General features: G+C 50.1%; 1 protein-coding gene across 7 annotated transcripts in view; it reads left to right on the plus strand.

Annotated features, from left to right (window-relative positions):
- Positions 1-21,087, plus strand: part of PKIG (cAMP-dependent protein kinase inhibitor gamma) — a 115,397-nt gene that overhangs the window by 84,933 nt on the left and 9,377 nt on the right. For 6 of the 7 annotated variants that reach the window (XM_037044126.1, XM_037044127.1, XM_037044128.1 and 3 more), the window contains one exon: positions 8,315-8,384. In XM_037044126.1, coding sequence (XP_036900021.1) covers positions 8,315-8,384 — 70 coding nt within the window. Of the gene's footprint in view, positions 1-1,899; positions 2,031-8,314; positions 8,385-21,087 lie in introns of those variants that run through there. The other variant, XM_037044132.1, reaches the window with a different exon arrangement.

Here is a 21,087-nt window from a genome sequence, read left to right on the forward strand (position 1 = left end):
TGGTGTGGGGTTCAGTTTTTATTTGGATTTGAATGCCTTTAGGTGGGCGTGCTGTGCCGTTTGTTACCGTCTGTGCCATTCCCTTGCCCAGTCTGGTCTCCAGTCCCCGGCCGTCCCTTGGCCCCGTGTGCCTTTGCCTTTGCCTTTTCCACTGACCCTGGACTGGTCAGTGCCCACAGTTCTGTCCCTTTAGAAATAGCCCTTCCGTGAGAAGCCGGCAAGGGTAGCATTGAGCACTCTGCCTTTACCCCTTTCTTGCCAAGACGTCTTGGACAGATGACCTCCCCCCGCAGAGCTTCTCTTCTCCATAAAGTGGGGGTCGCTGCTGCAGGCATCTCAGAGGGGTGCCACGAGGGTGACATGGCATAGAGCTCGTGATGAACTTAGTACACAAACACGTGCTCGGGATCGGTTGCTTTATGGTTTCCAGGGAGACAGTGCTGGCCAGCGCACGCTGCACCTGCCCCTTGTCTCAGGATGGCGTTCATGTGAGGGCTGGGAAGTCATCTTTGGCCTCCGCACTGCCAAAACTCCTGCGAGGGGCCCCGAGGCTGCCACCTGGGCTCTTCCAACCGAGCTTCAGTGCCACTTCCCACCCCGGCCGGTGTGAGGCTGAAAGCAGAAGCGGGTGCTGTTCGTCTGGGGCCAGAGGACCCTGGCCCAGCCACTTACGGAAGAAGCTGGTGGCAGGTGTTATTTTCTGAGTGTGACAAGGAGCTGAGCTGCCCAGCTACTTCTGTTGCTTTGACAAGGGGCCAGAAGTGAGTCCTACGTGGAGACATGGAAAATCTAAAGTTCTTGGAAACAAGTCATTAATCATGACTCAAAGCTGAGCTCACCACCTTCTGGAAATCACACACGCATTATGAAAACTTGGAGTGCGCACTGCTCTTTCAGAGAGTGGTTTCTTTGGAAGTTGCAGTCAGCTGTGATAATGAGTGATTCCCAATTGCCGATTGAAATGCATCCGCTCTTACTGGAGGAAGCCAGCCTCCCAAAGAGTCTTTGATCTTCCAAGAAATTACCGGTCTTTAACCTGGCTTTTCATAACTGAATAATGGACCTTCCGGCACTAAAGAAATGAAGTATTTAGTAGCTAATGCGTACTTACTATGTCCCAGGGACCTAGGTCAGTCATTACATTTAGAACTCTGCAGGCGTGGTCTCTGACATTCACTCACTGGTGCTGAGGGCCAGCCCCTTCTAAGCAGGAGGCCAGGCGAACAGGCTGAAGAGGCAGCCTCTGGTCTTGTGGAGGTCTTCCGGCGTCAGGGAAGATGGGTGGGCCGGTGAGTGGTTGGTGGGATGGGGGTCCTGATTTTGAGTTCAGCTGGTTACTCCCAAGTGTTCCCTCTTGGAGCTTTGCCAGCATTTGCATTAGGGAGAAATGAGAGCTGCCCCCTGAGGCTTTCCCTCCTGGCACCTTCCTGTGCCTCATGGCCTCAGACAAAGGGAGGAAGTCTTCACCGAATGTAGGGGCCCCACGGAGAGGGCGGAGAGGGCGCCAGGGCTGCACGCCCCCGTATGGTAAGGAAACAGGGACGGGCGACTCCGTAATCTGAAATCACCGCTGGGTTTTCTGTTGGTTTGTTTTTATGGCATTTATTGTGTGGGTTGTTTTTTTTATTACAAAATTAGAACATGTTCACGGAAGGAAAGCTGCCAGTTCAGAAAAACAGACTTCAATCACCCACCGATTTCACTTCTCTCTTTTTTTAATAAGGCAGAGGACATGAACCTTCTAGTCTCTGGTACAAATTGACAGTTTGGCACCAGAGGGTTTCTGCCTGTATCAGTTCCCATTAGCACGCTTTCCCCCCTCGTCAGCTCACCCACGTACGCTCACACTGCTCGTCAGGTTTGGTTCTCATTCAGTTTCTCCCTGGGCGGAGTCTGTCTGCGCATCTCAGAGGTGCCCAGGCCCCTGCACGGGAGGCTGCAGACTTTGTTTGCACCTCCCTGTGTGCGTAAACGAGTCCATCCCCCTCTATGTGTTAGGCGTTGTGCAGGATGCTCTGGGGAATACCTAGGTAGGTGAGACGCTCAGAGGCTGTTAGCTAAAGGAGACTCAGATAACCCTACCACGTGTGATTTTGTGCCCCAACAGGGGGACAGTGCTGTACCTGAGAAACTGAGGACAGTAGCATTTGAGACAAACCTTCAGTTCACTTCAGTAAATTTTCATGTATTTGTTCAATATTTATTGAGCATCTAATATCTGCCAGGCATTAGGCAAACTGATAGGTAGCAAGTTACAATAAAACAGGCCGGGTCCTTCCTCACGTGAAGCCCACAGGGTGAGTGAGTGATGGATGAGGAGGAGAGTGAGGTCAGGGCCAGCTGTCTTGAAAAAGTGCTGTTTGAACCCAGGCGAAGAGTCAGTTCTGCCTGGAGCTCAAGTGGGAGGGAGGCGGGAGGAAGCGTCCAGGCTGAGGGAGGTGCATTGGGAAAGGGCCCAAGGCAGGAAAGCAAGGTGGGCGTTGGGGAAACTGAGAGGCCAGTGTGGCTGGAGCCCAGAGGGGAAGGGAGGAGGGAAATGGGTGAAGGTTTCGGGTGAGGAGGAGGTTAAGAGGACAGGGCACGGGCCCAGCGATGCAGGGGATTGTCCTTCCCCAGTGCAGCAGCTGTGTCCCCGTGCATGGGCAAGAGTGCCTTCTAACGTGGTATCGAGTACCACTCCTAAGTTAGAACTTTTCCAAAAGGGGCCGCAAGAATCGGCTCCTCCCAAGAGCCTGTTTTTACTCATTGACTTGCCTGTGGTTCCTCTTTCTATCTGCAATGTCAGACTTGAGCTTCCTACTGGACTTGAGGCTTGGAGAACCGAGTTTGTGTTGCAGCTTCGTTTCCAGCTTGCTTGGGTGACCTAAAAAGGTCCTTAACTTTCCTGGGCCTCATTTTCATCTGTAAGTGGGGGTGATAGACACTGATCCCCTCCCACAGCGGTTGTAAAGATAGGAAGTGCTATAGAAACGTGAGGTGTCATTATTATTTCAGTGAAACAAAATAACAGAAGATAAAAGCAGAGCACCCCACAGGGAGGATGGAATGCGCCTTCCAGCCCTGACTGGTGTGGGTCGGTGGGCTGGGCGTCATCCTGCCAACAGAAAGGTCATCAGTGCCCCGTGGGGGCACATGCCTAGGTTGTGGGCCAGGTCCCTGGTTGGGCTCATGTGAGAGGCAACCGATCGATGTTTCTCTCCCTGTCTTCCTCCCTCGCTCCTTCCTCCTCTCTCTAAAAATGAATAATTAAAAAACAACAACAAAACAACAATGTACCTTCCAGATAACTGAAATGGCAGGTTCAGCATAGGTAGCTCTCCTTCAAGAACTTGTTATAAATGCTGTTCCGTTCTTTTATTTTATCCACCGGGCTAAACTGTTTCCTCTCCTTCCTTCCATCAGAAGTGGTTTCAGCCCTGGCTGGTGTGGCTGTTGGTTGGAACGTCATCCCATAACCAAAAGGTTGGGGGTTTGATTCCTGGTCAGGGCACTTACCTAGGGAGTGGGTTCAATCCCCGGTTGGGCACATCTGGGAGACAACCAGTTGATGTTTCTTTCCCCCTCCCCTTCCCTTCCTCTCTCTCTCTAAAATCAATAAACAAATTTTAAAAATATTAGTAATACTAAAATGGTTTGCACAACAATGAACTTCCCATCTCTAAGTTCCAGGACCCAGCTGATACAGGAACCAAAGCATCTGCTTGGAGACCAAGAGAGCCTTGGGAGCAGGGGCGCTGTGGTTTCCAGGGCTTCAGCTCCGGCAGACGGCGCCCTCACTGCTGGGAGCAGGTTTCAGTGGATTTGAGGGAGGAAGGCAGTCGAGGGCACAGAGTCACTGCCAACAGTCACCAGCACAAAACCAGCCCGCACTGCACCTACACAGGGAAATTTCAAGCCAAACCTTTAGGCTATCTTTTGGATTTTAAAGGGAGAAATTCTTTTTGTTTAATTTTTCCCCTTTTAAAATAAGAGACGTATGCCTTGGCCGGCTAGCTCAGCTGGTTACGTATTTGTCCCAATACACCACAGTTGCGGGTTCGATCCCTGATCAGGGCACATACAACAATCAACCAATGAGTGCGTAACTAAGTGGAACAACAAATCAGTCTCTCCCCCCTCTCTCTCAAATTGATAAATAAAAATTTAAAAGTGAAACAAGAGGCGTAACTGCTTAGGAAATAAAGTGCACTTTTTCCACTCCATGGAGTTTTTAATAAATAGTTCTGTTTTGACCAAAAAAGAAAGTGACAGTAAATGCAGTTAACTGTCCCACGTAAATGTAGATGTGTGGTGTGCAACATAGTTTTCTATGGTCTTTTCCGGTGGTCTTTCTCTACTCTTATAGGTTTCTTTGTTATTGTTTTTATTTTTCCTTAAGGTGATACCTGTGTTTGTTGTGACCACTGTATTTAGCCATGTGTAGTGTGATCCCATGTGTTCTGTTGTACTCCCATGTGTAATGCACACCCACGGTTTTGGCCCGAACTTTCAGGGAAAAATCTTTTCTTATTAATTTTCTAATTCAAATTTTAATTTATTTATATTTAGATATAAAACCAATTATCATATTCCAGGGTATTATTTTGCATATGGATATCATTATTGCTTTCTAGAGTTACACTTTTTAAAAAATTTTATTATCTTTAGAGGGGAAGGGAAGGAGAGAAATATCAATGTATGGTTGCCTCTTGTGAGTCCCCTGCTGGGAACTGGCCTGCAACCCAGGCATGTGCCCTGACTGGGAATTGAACCGCAGTCGTGTGGTTCACAGACCCGTGCTCAATCCAGTGAGCTGCACCAGCCAGGGCTAGAGTTACACTTTTAATGCATAAGCATAAATAAACATTAAAAACATTTATATAGATCTGGAAGTAGCCCTACCCCATGTATAATGCACATCCTTATTTTTCCCTCAAAAATGTGGGCCAAAAAGTGTGCATTATAACAGCAAAATACGACAATTAAAACTTGGAAGCTTTGTGAAGAAAAAGTTACAATCTCCCTTTGCCCTTGGGTCCTCATTTCTACCCTCCGAGGTGGCCATTGTTATCATTTCGGTGTGTGCCTGCTCCCAGCTCCCATACAAGTGGATACAGGGTGTGTGTGAGTATGTGGCTGTTTGTTTTGTCAGAGTAAGATCATACTTCAGTATTTTGCAGTGTATTTTTCCTGTAAAAATGCATTACAGACCGATGTAACTCCGATTCACTCTTTCTGTGACCTTCGGGCTGTGGACCCAGAAGCATCACACATACTCAGCCATTTCCCCTTGACAGGTACTCAGGCTGTTACCTGTTGTGTTTTTTCTACCAGAAACATTGTTGCATTTAATGTCTTTACATATAAACCCTCTACTGGTGCTTTTACTTTTATAGGTTACGTTTTCAAAAATAATATTTCTGCATCAAAGGGTATATGTATTTAACATTTTAGTAGATAATATCGTCCTACTTTACAAAGAAATCTTCATTTACATTCTCCACAAATATATACTAGTATTTCCATTTCCCCAAATCTTTGCCAATGTTACTCCTTCCCTTCACCCTCCGTCTTCCCACCCACCAGCGCTCCCCCTTCCCTCCCTTCATCTCTGTTGTTTTGTTTTGTGACTCAGCTGATAGGGTGGGGGCGGTCGTCTCCCTTGTATATTCTTACTAGTGAGATGGGACATGACTTCGTGTTCATTGGCCATTTCATTAACTCTCCTGTGAGCTTCCTTTACTCGTTTTTCTTAGTAATTGTTTGCCTTTCAAGTTGTGGGAGCTCTGTGTGTGTGTGTGTGTGTGTGTGTGTGTGTATAAAATCTCAAGATTTCCAGATGCATTGCAAATGCTTTTCCTAACCTATTATCTGTTTATTACATTTTTCTACTGAATTTATAGAAAACAATTTTTAAAATCTTCACTCAAGAATATGTTTGGATTTGAGGGAGAGGGGAAGGTGTGTGGGGGGGGGGGGAGGAAGAAACATCAGGACAATGTTACAGCCAACTGAGCCACCTGGCCAGGGCAGACAATTTTTTTTTAAGATTTTATTTATTTATTTATCTTTAGAGGGGAAGGAGAGAAACATCAATGTATGGTTGCCTTTCCTGCGTCCCCTGCTGGGAGTCGGCCTGCAGGAAACCAGCCTGCAACCCAGGCATGTGCCGTGACTGGGAATCGAACCGCGATTCTCTGGGACAATTTTTTTTTTTAAGAGTTCTTTTATTTTTATTTTTTAAAGATTTTATTTATTTATTTTTAGAGGGGAAGGGAAGGAGAGAGGGAGAGAAATATCAATGTATGGTTGCCTCTCGTGTGTCCCCTGACGGGAACTGGCCTGCAACCCAGGCATGTGCCCTGACTGGGAATCGAACCTCGATACTCTGGTTCACAGGCCCACGCTCAATCCACTGAGTTACACCAGCCAGGGCCAGGGCAGACAATTTTTATTTTTTTATTGTAAAATGCCTAGTTTTGATTTTTCTCTTCATGGTGTCTGATTTCTCACCTTGTTTAAGAATATTTTCTCCAACTCAAGTTATACAAATATTTTCCTAAATGTTCTTCTAATATTTTTATGGTTTTTAATTCGGAACCCTCAATCCCTGTGGAATTCCTGTGTATACACAGTGAGAAGTGGTAGTTGGGGTTTGTTCTACAGATGCCGGAGCCGTGTGTTACACACGCTATCTTTCCTGCTTTGCACTGAGCTCCCACCTTTGTCATAGAGAAGGTCATTCACATGTCTGTATCTGGACCTGCTGTTGTAGGTCATAGACCTTGTGCCTGTTTTTATGTTAATGCCTTTTTATTATAATATCTTTATAGTTTGTTTTTATTTTTTCATAAAATAAACCCCACAGGTATTTTTTGTAATTTACTTTCCTATTGGCTAATTTTTCTTAGATATTTATCATTCCATATGAACTTTAATTGTATCCATTTTCCCCTTCAAAAATGCTGTTAGTAGTCTTATTGAAGTTTAATTAAAATTATGTAGTAATCTTTGAAGGATTGACATTTTTGGGTAATTAGCCTTTTCTACCTAGAGCATGCTAGCTGGTTTGGAATATATGCATTGTATTTTTAAAAAATATTTTATTTATTTTTAGAGAGGAGAAGGGAGGGAGAAAGAGAGGGAGAGAAACATCAATGTGTGGTTGCCTCTCTCTCGCCCCCTATTGGGGACCTGGCCCGCAACCCAGGCACATGTCCTGACTGGGAATCGAACCAGTGACCCTTTGGTTTGCAGGCCGGCACTCAGTCCACTGAGCCACACCAGCCAGGGCTGCATTCTATTTTTACATTTTGTTATTTTTACCTTTAAAATTTCAATACGCCTCATTGATATTTTGTGTAAAGTAAAACAACATTTCTGTATTTGTCCTGAACAGTCAAGATCCTTAAAAAGCTGTGACTGTGCTCTCTCCCCCATCCACCATGTCATCGCTGTGAGATACATAACGCTGTTGGACTTTTTATTTCTTCATCAGCTGTGCCTTACTTAGTATTTCTTTAAATTCGCCAGTACACTTACTGATTCTTTTGTTCTCTGTTGATTCTGAAATCTCACTTATTTTGTGTTCCACTTCCCCCTGTTGGCAAATGTTCTGTGTCTCTGAATGGTGAACTTGCTCAGTCTTTGGACATGTCTTTTGCCCTCACTCCTGCTACTTTATAGTTTTAGACAGACAGCTTGTATAACAAGTATGGAAGTTATTTATGCCTCTTTAAGAGTTTTCAGCCCAAACAGGAAGAGTTGAAGTGAAAAGGGGAAGTCTTCCCTTCCTTCCCCGTCTTCCAACGGTCTTCCAACCCATCTCCAGGTCTCGGGGCCGTTTGCAGTTTCACTGCTGGCTCTTTTCTGTGTAGCTACGGAAAAAGTGTATCTGCATGGTGCCATGCTTTTTTCTAAGCATAGACAAACATGCTTGTACTTTTGTTAAAAAGTGGTAAATTATACCATCTTATCCTCTTTTTAACTGTGCAGCAGGCACATCTCGCTCCACGTCAGCACAACAAAATCGCTCCCATTCTTTGCAGTGGCTGGATTGTCTCTCGTCGTCGTGATACGCTCCGATGTGTCTCTTTCCTGTCTCCATTGCAGTCGTGTCCTCTGTTTTCTGTCATTACAGAGGATGTTTTATTGAACATCCTTTTATTCGTGTGACCCCATCTGTAGTATCACTGGCTGAATGTCTGACCGACCCGGAGGGTATCCACATAAACTGTGTTCATGGACGTCGTTCCCTGGTCTTCCCAAGAGGCTATTTCCGTTCACCGCACTGGAGCATGACTGGCTCTCATTTTCTTTTCTTCTGGTCCCTCAGAATTTCTGCACTGACCAGTGGACAGCAGAAAACCGGAAGAGATGCGAGCAGGAAAAGGAAACTAGACCAGGTGGGTGGCCCCGTCATTCACACCACTCTGCTGCGGCATCATGGGGGTTTGCCTGCAAACCCTGATTTCTGCTTGAAGAAAGGCAAGATGAGGTTCCGAATGAAGTTAGGAATTTTGGTCCCATGAAGGAAGGGCAGGTTATCCCTTTTCAGAAGTCGGATGGTATCATACTGCAATTTTACAGCTGTGATTTATTTACAGTTTCTTTTTTTGAATAATATATTTTATTGATTATGCCATTACAGTTGTCCCATTTCCCCCCTTCATTCCCCTCCACCCTGCACACCCCTCTCACCCACATTCCCCCCCTTTAGTTCATGTCCATGTGTCATGAATTCTTTAGCTTCTACATTTTCCACACTACTCTTGCCCTCGCTCTGTCTATTTTCTACCCACCGTCTATGCTACTTATTCTCTGTACCTTCTCCCCATCTCTCCTCCTCCCACTCCCCTGTTGCTAACCCTCCATGTGATCTCCATTTCTGTGGTTCTGTTCCTGTTCTAGTTGTCCTCTTAGTTTGCTTTTGTTTTAGGTGTGGTTGTTAATAACTGTTTGTTTGCTATCCTTTCACTGTTTATATTTTTTATCTTCTTTTTCTTAGATAAGTCCCTTTAACATTTCATATAATAAGGGCTTGGGGATGATGAACTCCTTCAACTTGACCTTGTCTGAGAAGCGCTTTATCTGCCCTTCCATTCTAAATAAAAGCTTTGCTGGTTAGAGCAATCTTGGATGTAGGTCCTTGCCTTTCATGACTTGAATACTTCTTTCCAGCCCCTTCTTGCCTGTAAGGTCTCTTTTAAGAAATCCACTGACAGTCTGATGGGAACTCCTTTGTAGGTGACTGTCCCCTTATCTCTTGCTGCTTCTGGGATTCTCTCCTTCATTTTAATCTTGACTAATGTAATTATGATGTGCCTTGGTGTGTTCCTTCTTGGGTCCAACTTCTTTGGGACTCTGTGAGCTTCCTGGATTTCCTGGAAGTCTATTTCCTTTGCCAGATTGGGGGAGTTCTCCTTTATTATTTGTTCAAATAAGTTTTCCAACTTCTCACTCTTCCTCTTCCCCTTCTGGTACCCCTATAATTCGGATGTTGGAAAGTTTAAAGATGTCCTGGAGGTTCCTAAGCCTCTCCTCATTTTTTTAAATTCTTGTTTCTTTATTCTTTTCTGTTTGGTTGTTTCTTCCTTCCTTCTAGTCCACTTAATTGATTTTAGTCCCAGTTTTCTTCCCATCACTATTGGTTTCCTGTACATTTTCCTTCATTTCACTTAGTGTAGCCTTCATTTTTTTCATCTGATTTGTGACCAAAATCAACCAATTCTGTGAGCATCCTGATCACCAGTGTTTTGAACTGCGTGTCTGATAGGTTGGCTATCTCTTGGTCACTTGGATGTATTGGCTCTGGGGCTTTGATTTGTTCTTCTGTTTGAGCCATTTTTTGGGGGGGTGGTGGTCTGGTAGTGCCAGTTATATAGAGAGGGATGGAGCCTTAGGTGTTTACTAGGGCGGGCAACCACATCACTGGGTTGTGACGTTGTATGTGGGGGCGGGGTCAGAGAGGAGCAGTGGCGTTTGTTCCACTCTCTCTTGGATTTCGGTCCCCTCTGCTGCTTCCCGCAAGCAAACCGGGCCCCCCTAGTGCTGGCTCCTGGGCGTGTGGGCTTGTGCACGTTCTAGGACCCTGTGGGTCTCTCCAACAAACTCTCCTGTGGGGCTGGGAGTCTCTCCCGGCACCTCAACCTCCACAAGTGTTTTCAGTCGGTGCTTTTAGGCTTTATTTCCTGGCGTTGGGGCCCTGGGTCGTGCGGTCTGTCTCACTGCCGGTTTTCGCCTGGTTTATCTACATGCAAATGTGTGACTGATGTCAGCCAGCCGCCTTGTGTGCCTCAGTGAGTCTGCTCGTTGCCTCCCCAAGTCTTGGGTCTGCCAGCCACTGTTTTCCTGCTGTGACCCCTCTCCACTGGCCATCAACTCTGCCCCTCTTACCGGTCTGATTGAATGGTTGTTGGACTTCCATACAGTTCAGTTTTCTGTCTGTTCTGGTTGTGGTTTTGTTTCTAAATCTTTGTTGTCCTTAATTTTTTTTAAAGATTTTATTTATTTATCTTTAGAGAGGAAGGGAAGGAGAGAAGGAGAGAAATATCAATGTATGGTTGCTTCTTGTAAGTCCCCCACTGGGAACTGGCCTGCAACCCAGGCATGTGCCCTGACTGGGAATTGAACTGCGATTGTGTGGTTCGCAGCCCATGCTCAATCCACTGAGCTACCCCAGCCAGGGCTTGTTGTCCTTAATTTTGGTTGTGTGAGGAGGCACAGTGTTTCCACCTACACCTCCATCTTGGCTGGAACTCTATTTACAGTTTCTTTATAGCGTCAGAAAGACACTGTACCTCTGGTGCCTTAAAAGAGAACAGTTTCTTTAGCCATTTACTTAAGTAGATGGAATCATACACAGGGTTTTTAGCAAATTTGGGTATGATCTCAGCCTCCCTGTCCACCCGTGGTTTGCTGTAAAGCTACTTTCATGAAGACTAGGGCACGTCCTGGCAGTGTGACCTCTGCGGTAGGAGAACAAAAGCAAGCCAAGCCCAGCCGAAGAAACCAGCACTGCCCCGTGGGCTGATGAGGAGAGGTGCCCTCCGGTTGGGAGCAAAACACAGTTCCTGGAACATGCGTGGCCTGGGAGTGGGACTGCCTTGGGGGCAGTGCTCATATTTTCATGGGATCTAAACATTTCTGGCATAAGTTAGCAGTTTTTAGCAGTCTCTGACCCATGCTTCAGCTGCCTCCCCGTACCCCAACTTGACCACCCCCTTTCAGCTCTGGCTCCTTGTAGTTAGGGTGGAATCTCCAGCCTTTGTTTCTCTGCTGGAGTCCTGCTAGTCCCAGGAGTTTGGGGGCTTCCCGCCCCTTCGAGCTTCCTTTCTCGGCCTGGCCTCCCTCCCGCACCTCTCCTGAGAGTCCTCCTCTCCGCTGGCTGGCGGGGCCGAGTCTCGTCTGGCAGGCAGCTGCTCTGGGCTGGGACTCCCCGGCTGTCTATCAGCAGGGCCTCTGGGCCTTGCCCCACAGTAGCTTCCAAGCCACCAGGCTTGTGTCCTATTCTGACTCAGTGCCCCTGGGAACCCCCTGGATGCAGATGCTGGCAGTCGCTAGGATGCACAGTCTGCTCCCGGGACTGTGTATCCGGCCACAGCCAGTGCAGGAGGGCAGGCCTCCAAAGGGCCTTCTGTTCCAGCTGCTGTGGGAACATCCGACTCTAGACTCTCGAACCTTGAGAACACGGAGGGTGTAAGAAGCCTAAAGCTGTTTGTTTTGTTTTGTTTTGTTTTTTTTAAGTTGGTTAAGAAAGAAAAAAAATTGCTTGTTCTTCTACTTACTTATGCATTCATTGTTCATTGGTTGATTCTTGTGCCTTGACTGGGGATCAAACCCACAACCTTGGCGTATCTCGACGATGTGTAGCTGGGGTTTTTAACCAGGGCTCTGTGGTTGGTTTCTGGGATTTAGGAGCCCCCCTGTAATCATGAGTACAGTTTTGTATGACACACACACACTTTTCTGGACATAGCTTTCCTCAGATGGCCGGATGAGTGAGTGACCTCTGAGCTCGAAGGGCCGCTGGTCTGCAGAGAGCCACGGTGTGTGCACCCTTGAGCGCCAGTCCGTCAGATACCAGGATTGTGGGAGACCCAGCTAGGCCTCTGGGATTTCCTGTTCAGCAGTGAACTAGGACAAACTACCTAATATTACTACAGCTCACAGTCATCCCATGGATGTTCCCACATCCAATCGTGCAGTCGTGCCCCCAGCCTGTTCCATCTCACCGAGCACACCAGGGGTGCTGAATGCACTGTGGGATGTTCAGGTTTGGGGTCCGTAGCTCAGAAGGGCTGCTCCAGGCGGCCCTGCCGACAGCAGCAAGAACAGTGGTGATGTTAGAGGTCACTCTGGGTTTCCCCTGCCGAGAACAGCGTCAGCTGCTTTGTGCACGTGACCTCGTTTAACCCTCAGAGCCCTCCGGCAAGGTTGGTTTGGTCATGTTACTTACAGAGACACCAAGGCACGGAGAGATCCAGGAATTGTCCAGTGAGCACACAGGTGATTTATGACCTGAGCACAGAGTGTCACCAACAAACTTTAAAACTAAAGGGCATTTTTATTTTTTTATTTTTATTTTTTTAATATTTTATTTATTTTTAGAGAGAGGGGAAGGGAAGGAGAAAGAGTGGGAGAGAAGAATCAATGTGTGGTTGCCTCCCACATGCTCCCTACTGGGGACCTGGCCTGCAACCCAGGCATGTGCCCTGGCTGGGAATCGAACCAGCGATCCTTTGCTTCACAGGCCCGTGCTCAATCCAATGAGCTATACCAGCCAGGGCTAAAGGGCATTTTTAGAAGAAAATAAAGTGAGCAGGAAAACTACAGGGCCGTGTAGGGTCGGACAGACAGCCCTGTGTATAACGACACTGCGCACAGCGCTGCGTTGCCGCAGGTTTTAAAAAGCTGCACTTACAGCAGGGATCCGAAATCCTCGAGGAAGGGCCGGGGCAGGTGGGGGGGGTAAAAGGTCAGGGAAGGAGACTTGACTTTGGGTGGTGAATGCACAGTGCAGTGTACAGACGATGTATTATAGAGTTGTGTAATTCCTATATAATTTTATTAACCAACGTCACCCCAATTCAATGAAAAAAGGTTAGTAGGTTAGTACCTTAAGGCATTAGTGTGATACAGGAGAAGACTTTTTGTCTATTATAATTCAAATGAGGGTTTTTTTTAAGGCTTTATTGAGGTATAATTCACATACCATACAATTCACTCACTTGAAATGTACAATTCACCCTGGCTGGTGTGGGTCAGCGGATTGAGCACTAGCCTGCGAACTTGAAGGTCACCAGTTCAACTCCCAGTCAGGCCACATGCCTGGGTTGCTGGCCAGGCCCGGGGTTGGGGCGTGCGAAAGGCAGCTGATCCATGTTTCTCTTGCACATTCATCTTTCCCTCCCTGTCTCTCTCCCTCTTCCTTCCTCTCTCTAAAAATACATAACTAAAAAACTGTGCAGTTCAGTGGCCTTCGTGTGTTCCCAGCGTTGTGCACCCCTCACCGCAGTGAGTGTAGGAGCATCTTCATCACCCCAAGAAGACGCCACATGCCCTTCGTCGTCACCTCCCGTCCCCCAGCCCTCCCCAGTCCCAGGCAGCCACCTGTCTCCTTCCTCCAGATAAGGTTTTCTTCCTCCCCCTTACATTTTTTTTTATCCTCACCCAAGGACACTTCTTTCATTGCTTCTAGAGAGAGAGAGGAAGGGGGAGAGAGAGAAACATGGATGCAAGATAGAGGCGTGAACTGGTTGCCTCCTGTGTGCACTCAGACCGGGGATTGCGTCTGCCTGGGTCGGGCATCAAACCTGCAGCACAGGCATGAGCCCCGACCAGCAGTGAACCCGCAGCCCTTCGGGACAGCGCTCCAACCCCCTGAGCCATACCTGCCAGAGCTCTCGAGGTGAAGTTTTGGTCCTGGAAAGAAAGAGTAGCCGTGTGGGAATCCTGGTGGTCTGGAGTGAGCCATTCCCTAAGGATTCATTAGACAATTCAAATTCGACCCAGTGTATTTTATAAATGGTTTTATTAGCTAAGAAGCTACCAGCTCAAATGTGGGATTGACATAAGAAAGAGACAAGTTTTTTTCTGTTTTCACTCATCAGCATCACCCGTCAAATAGGCTTTTTTCAGGGAGCGTCTCATAAAACGGTGAAGGTTTCGTGGGCATGCATTTCTCCACTGGCGCCAGGACCAGTGGTGGTTCAGCGCAGGGTCTTTTTGTTGTCGGAGCTGCCGCCTTGGTCTCTGCCTCCACCCTGCTGTGGCTATTGATGGGAAGGGCACTCATGAAGTGCCGTCACCTTTGAGACTCAGGAGGCAGCACAGGCAGGACCCCCTAGGCACTCGGGGGGCGTGTAACCACAGTTCTCTGGAGCCGCTTCCCGTTAGCAGACTCAGTGTTTATCTCTCCGGGCTCACTCAGCCATTCGCTTGTTCCTTTAGGGAAAACATTTATTAGGCGCTGTGGTAGTGCTCAGCAAATCACTCTGAAAGCCGTCACCCCACTGTTACAGGATGTGGCCTTATTTGACCCAGGAGGGGGCAGCCATGTGAGCTGAGCAAAGCCAGAGAGGCAGGGAACTTGGGAATAGAACAGCTCTCCGATGGGGACAGGACAGATGCTGTCCCACCCACATCAGGGCACAGCCATCACCAGAACACACCGTCCTGAAGAAGGTGCACTGAATCAGGAATGCGGAAACACAGACTCAAGTCCCCCGACTCGGTCACTGACTGGTCGGAGGACTGTGGGTGACTCTCGCCACCTCTCTGAGCCCCGTGGGCTCTTTCTCGGGAGGGTCAAATAGCGCAGTTCCTCTGAAAGTGCCTTTAGGGTCGTTGCTGGGCAGGGTTCCTCCTTAGGAAGGACTGAATGAGCACGGAGGAGTGAAGGAACGTGCTGGGCATCACGGTGCCAGTGTCCAGCTCTGGCCAGTCAGGTGACTTGGTGGAGCAGGCGTGAATGGGAACAAAGGAGAACCCCCTTTTCTTTTTTTAAAAAAATATTTTATTTATTTATCTTTAGAGAGGAAGGGAAGGAGAGAAGGAGAGAAACATCAATGTATGGTTGCCTCTTGTGAGTCCCCTGCTGGAAACTGGCCTGCAACCCAGGCATGTGCCCTGACTGGGAATTGAACCGCGATCGTGTGGTTCCCAGGCCCACACTCAATCCACTGAGCTACACCAGCCAGGGCAGAACCCCCTTTTCTTTCCAGTCAGTCTCCTCCTGGCACTTCCACCCCTTTAAACTCGCCTTTTTCTAGGGCTTCGGTGTGCTGTGCTTCCCTGAGCCAAAGAGAAGTACCATCACTGAGGCCTGGGACCGAGGGGCCAGCCAGTCCTGGGTGTGAATCCAGGGGCCAGTGAGTCCCAACTGTGTGTATGAGGGGCCTAATCATGCCGGGCTGCTAGGGAGCATACGAGACGACATATGGACGGCACTCGTTACCAGGCCTCACACACAGGATACACGTTCCATTTGTGGTGGCTGTTTTTTTTTTTTTAAGATTTTATTTATTTAGAGGGGAAGGAGAGAAATATTGATGTATGGTTGCCTCTTGTGGGTCCCCCACTGGGAACTGGCCTGCAAACCAGGCATGTGCCTTGGCTGGGAATCGAACCGAAATCCTTTGGTTTGCAGGCCCGTGCTCAATCCACTGAGCTACACCAGCTACACCAGCCAGGGCTCTTGGTGGCCATTTTTACTTTGTTATCACCATTGTTATTTATTTGGTCAGGAGCCCGGACTCAGGTGGCCATTTTAATCACTGGCTTGAGAGGGTGGATGCCCTTCAGTTCTTATTTTGTTTGTTCGTTCATTCATTCATACGAGTTCATTCTGCATCTTCTGTGTGTCAGGAACTATGCTAGGGACACAGCGACAGACCGGAGAGGCAGGGCACCTACCCTCCTGGAACTGCCGGGAAGGCGGATGTCGAGCAAACGCACCAGTACTTGTGTCAGGCCTGGCTCCCAGGAGACGGCCACACACATTTCTCTGACTATTGAATGAACTACAAGTGCAGCAAGTGGCCAGTCAGGGAGGTCTTCTCTCCTGCTGGGTCGGAGAAGAGGGTGCTCCGGCTGAGGAGTCTGTGTCCTGGGCCTCTGGGAGTTACACAGGACACGGGCTGGGCGCTGGCAGTCCCCATGAAGACTCGGTGCCTGGAGGTGGGGGCGGGAGCTGGGATACCGAGCCCAGGGTTGGAGTTCTGTGCACAGTCGGTTACGTGGGCTCCCGGACTGCACCGGGAGCTTCCCTCTGGGGCACGATGGCGCTTCGCTTTACTGGTTTCGTGCCCATGGCATCTCGTTCCAAGCCTGGTACACATTGAGCGACAGTTAGATTTCGTTGCCTGAGTGAATAGTCAGATTCATTAATTTTAGAGAGATGAGATCTTCTCCTTCCCCACAGTGGAGAAGGGCGTGCTTTTTATGGAATTCTGGGTGAGTGTCACCTGCAGTCGCAGTGGTTGAAGACAGCAGCAGTCACTCGTCGTCTTTCGTGGTTTCCGCAGGCAGGAATTTGGGAACAGCTTGGCTAGACACTTCCGGACCTGCCACGCAGTTGCAGGTAGACCGTGGCTGGTGCTGGAGCGGTTAGGGCCAGCGCAGCTGGGGACTGTAGAGGAGGGCCCTGTGCGAGGCTGGCGGGGGCGTCCTTGCAGTGTGGTGGCCTCGGGTTTCTAGGTGTGACTTGAAGCTCCAGAAACCAGCGTACAGAGAACGAGCTGGGTGGATGCTGTGTGGCCATTTCTAACCTTGTCTTGGAAGTCACAGCAGACGCATTCCCTTAGTCCAGTCCAGGGGTGTCACACGCATTTCCACCGGGGGCCACCTCAGCCTCGAGGTTGCCTTCAAAGGGCCGAGTGTAATTTTAGGACGGTATAAACGTAACTGCTCCTCAACAGTTAGGCGAGAGCTTGGCCCTGCCTCCAGGTAGGACAATGTGCCGGGTTGGATAAAATAGGATGGGGGGCCGGGTTCCACCCTTGGGCCTTGTGTTTGCCACCTGGGCCTCAGTCAGAAGCAAGTCCCCAAGGCCAGCGCACTCGGCTCACCTCTTCCTAAGAGGAATGTCAGCATTAGAGCATTCGGGATGTGTTTCAGAGCCACCACAGAGAGGCCCTTCACCCCTGCATCCCACGCTCCAAACCCCCACGGTCCAAGGGGAAGAACATCACCGGAGGCACCCGGTCTGGTGTCAGCAGAGCCACAACTCAGGCCCTGGACTTCAGCTGTCCTGCTTGGAAACGACCTCAGTCCCCCCCCTGCCCCGCCCCCATGCTGCTGCGATGGGGGCTGCTGGTCTCTGGGAACTGCGCCTTCCAGCTGAGCCCTCACCAAGGATTCGTGATGTGCCAACCGCAGGAGACCAGGGCCGCCCGGCTCGGTCTCCAGGCAGTGACGCGGCTGGCCCGTGCCGCCCCCTTCCAGAGCCCTCGCAGGAGCACAGGCCATCAGGGACTGCAGATCTGTGTCCCTGGCCCAGGCCTGCCCTACGAGCGCCCTGCCCCGCCACAGGGGGAGACATAGCTGCTGGGGGATGTGTCAGAGCTGTGAAATTTGTACCCCGCATAACAATTTTTACCACTGCTGTGAAGTTAGACAAAAAATAGAATTTGGTGGCAGAATTCAGAGATGCCAACACCACCAACAAGGTTCTGAACATTCTAAACAGAATTTTGCTTGAGTGAGGGTAAAACACAGCTGGGTATACGTTTCCACCCATATTATCGAATATTTTCTTGGGATTTTAACTGCTTTCTTGTTCTTCCTTCAGGATGCCTTATTACAAGGTTGGGGATAGAGGAGAAAGAAGGGGAGAGAAGGAAATGGACATTTTTAAGAGCCCCTAATTACGTGCCAGGCATGATGCTAATTCATTTCCGTGCCTCCAAGCCCTTGACCCTGCTCCAGACTCAGTGGGCACATGACCTTGAGTAAGCTGCTTGCCTCTCTGTGCCTCAGCTCCCTCTTCTGAAAGATGGGAACGAGGACTCGTCCTGCTCCTGGAGTCGCTGTGGAGTCAAGGTCTTGCCTGTAGGTACTTGGTGCAGCCTGGCATGCAGTGAGGGCTCCACGGGTGCTGGGTCACCCCCCAGCCCCCTTTCAAGGCTGTTGTGACACCCCTGTTTCATAGCAGAAGAATCAGCAGGCAGGCAAGTCACTGAGCTGTCAGGGCAGAAGGCAGGGTGACCCTGCCATCCTTGCTGTGCCCACTGCACCCGGAAGCCTCCAGCCAGGCCTTCCCAGCATGCTGTAGTGGGAGGCAGAGGGATTCTCGCGGCTTCACTCCCTGCAGAGCCCCTATGCTGGGGTCCTGGAGCAGTAAAACGCGAAAAGGTCAGGGCCTGGAATCCACGGATGAGGCTCTGTAAAGAGCAGGATGTCAGAGAATGTTCTAGTCAGGGAACAGTCTCGTGGAGACCCGGGGGCAGGAAGAGCTTAGCTGCTTTGAGGAATTAGAGAGGGTTAGGCCGGCTTGCTCAGAGCAGAATGGGCCAAGAAGAGAGAGAGAACGAGGCAGAAGGTCACAGAGGAGGGCAGGCCAGAGCCTTGCAGGATTTCGGGGGCTGGTGTGCACTTTGAACTTCACCAGATGTGGATGGAAGAGCATCTGAGGTTGAATGAAGCAGGGAGTCGTGTGACCCGAGGCCTGATCTGAGAGCATCGCCCCAACTGCTTGTGTAGAGAACAGCGTTGGGCGAAGGCCAAGGGGGAAGCAGGGCGGCGATGAGGGTGCTGGGGGGACACAGCGCCCGGGGTGCCATGGTGGGGGGAGGGGCCAGATTCAGGCTCGTTTTGCCGGAGGAAATGACAGGACCCAGTGCTGGACTCCGTGGGATGGTGAAGGAGGCAGGGGGCTCCTGGGGAACCCAAGGTTTCCAGCTTGATTGAGCAGCCTGGGCAGGCCGTGCCCAGCAGAGCTGGGGAAGGCCCCAGGGAGAAGTCTTGTGACTGGACAGGCGAACTTAGACACGCTGGTGAGATGGGGGAGGGGCCTGCTAAACAGGCAGTTAGATTCTCAAATCCCCCCTCCCGGATCTTGTGATAGGCCTGGGGCTCTGTGCGAATTGTCTACACATTCTATTTAGGGAAAGGTTGAGGATCCCAGGGAGTAAATAAACAGAAGGGGAGGGGGCTGGTCCTGAGGGCCTCTCACACTGAGGTCCCTAACAGGGGAGGCACTTGTGCAGAGGCCCGGGGGCTGTGGTGTCTGGAAGTCCCTGGAGGAACAGAAGGGTGTCCCTGGGGACTGGCAGTCTGGAAGTGACCACAGCACCCTGCCCTCACCTCCTCCCCGGGACCACTCCCGTGGCTTGCCTCCCCACTGCCTCCACTGGGGCGGCAGGTCTCAGCCGACCTCCACTCCTCCCCAGGCCAAGGCCCTGCCTGTTTCCAGGCAAAGCCGCACTAAGGAACCACTCTCAGAAGGGACAGTAGGTACTGTCCTGGAAGGAGACAGGCTCCTCTCTGGTGACTTCCAGTTGGAAGTGCCCCTAAGGCACCAGGCAGAGCATGGTGCCAGTCAGTCCCCAGCAGACTGCAGCAGCTAGAACCAGCTGCCCCGCCGGTTCCCAGGTTCTCAGACGTGCTTGGTTTGGGGCCCCAATTTCTCTGCTCGCCCAGTGGCTCTGTGGCTCTGGCTGCCTGTCGCAGAGAGCAGCTGTTCCTGTGGAATTTGAGGAACGCCAGCGCAGCAGGCCCTGGGGTTTCCATCAGCTTCGCACAGCACTGCCTTCGCTCAGAGAAACTTCAGGGAGCACTTTCCCCACCCCCAGGAGGCCTCTGCCACCGGACCACGTCCCACTCCATGCTTTGTGTCCTCTGCAAAACGGTCTCTTTTTTTTTTGCATGGTCTCTGCAAATGTTTAATTTTTAAAAAGGAAAAAAATAACAGGAAATGACCTTTCTGGTATATTTGGAAAACGATTTGGAATCTGCCTGAGCACTGAGGGCTGATAGCTGCAGACTCGGAATGGACCCTGTAGCTTTTGGCAGAGTCCAGAGCCTCTTCAATTTGCAGAGCTGGGGGAGCGGGAAGAACCAAGGAAGGGGCAGAAGGCAGCTTTCGCGGGGAGACCTGGCAGCACCCGAGGAGGCACCTGTGGGAGCCGCAGCCTGGGGCCCCGGGCCACCGAGGGAGTAGGAGGCTCCTCCCTTCTGACCTGGGCATTCAGGGTTAGTCAGGTGCCTTCAGGAGCCCAGACCCCAGGACAGCACTGCAGCCTCCTGAGGACGAAGGCGAGGGAGAGCATATCACTCTTGTGCACCGTGTAGCTGAGATGGGAGATACCTATTGCCGTCGACCCAGATGGTCTGTCGGCTCTGCCTGGATCACTCTCCGCCCACTTTCCTGTAGATCCCAGCCCAGGGTCCCCCTCCTCGGGAGGGCCTTCCCCGAACCCAGGGCCTTTGCCACATCCACACTCAGAGAACCCTGTTCTCTTCTTCCATAGCACTTATGACAACCTGTGACGATAGACTCGTCTACCTGGTCGATACGTGTGTCTTCTTTCAAATTGTACATGTCTTTTTAGGCTTCGATGTATACCCTGCACTTGACACAGTGCCTGGCATGTAGAAGGAGCTCAGAAAACATGAATGAGTGGACAGAGGAATGGATGGCATGTCGGAACTGGAAGAGATTGAGCAATTATTGTTCAACCTTCACTGTTCAGACGGGGGAAAGGAAGCTGGGAGAGAGGAAGGGTCTCATCGGGGGTCACCCTCCCGCCTAGAAGCTGAGCCAGACCTCTGGCCACGCTGTGACGCAGGGCCGCACAGCCCTGGCTCTTCCCCCCCGGGGTCTAGAGCGTCCCTTGTCCGTCAGCTGTTCTCCGAGCCTTCGCTCTGGGCCAGGCCTCTCAGACACAGCCTTGCTCTCGCCAGCCAGCTCAGGTCGCTGCTGCTGCAGCACTGATGTCTCACTCGGCACCGGACAGGACCGGAGAGTGAAGGCTGAGTTGCGACCGTCTGTGCTCCACTAAACAGCCAGAGCAAAGGACAGTCTGTAGGTGTCGCCCGTCAAAAATGGACCATACTAAATGCTTTCTTAGTGGATGTGATCGATGCTTTAGATTCATAAATGAGAAA

This window comes from Sturnira hondurensis, unplaced genomic scaffold (assembly GCF_014824575.4).
Source record: "Sturnira hondurensis isolate 20B ecotype Veracruz unplaced genomic scaffold, ASM1482457v3 Scaffold0004136, whole genome shotgun sequence".
NCBI lineage: Eukaryota > Metazoa > Chordata > Mammalia > Chiroptera > Phyllostomidae > Sturnira > Sturnira hondurensis.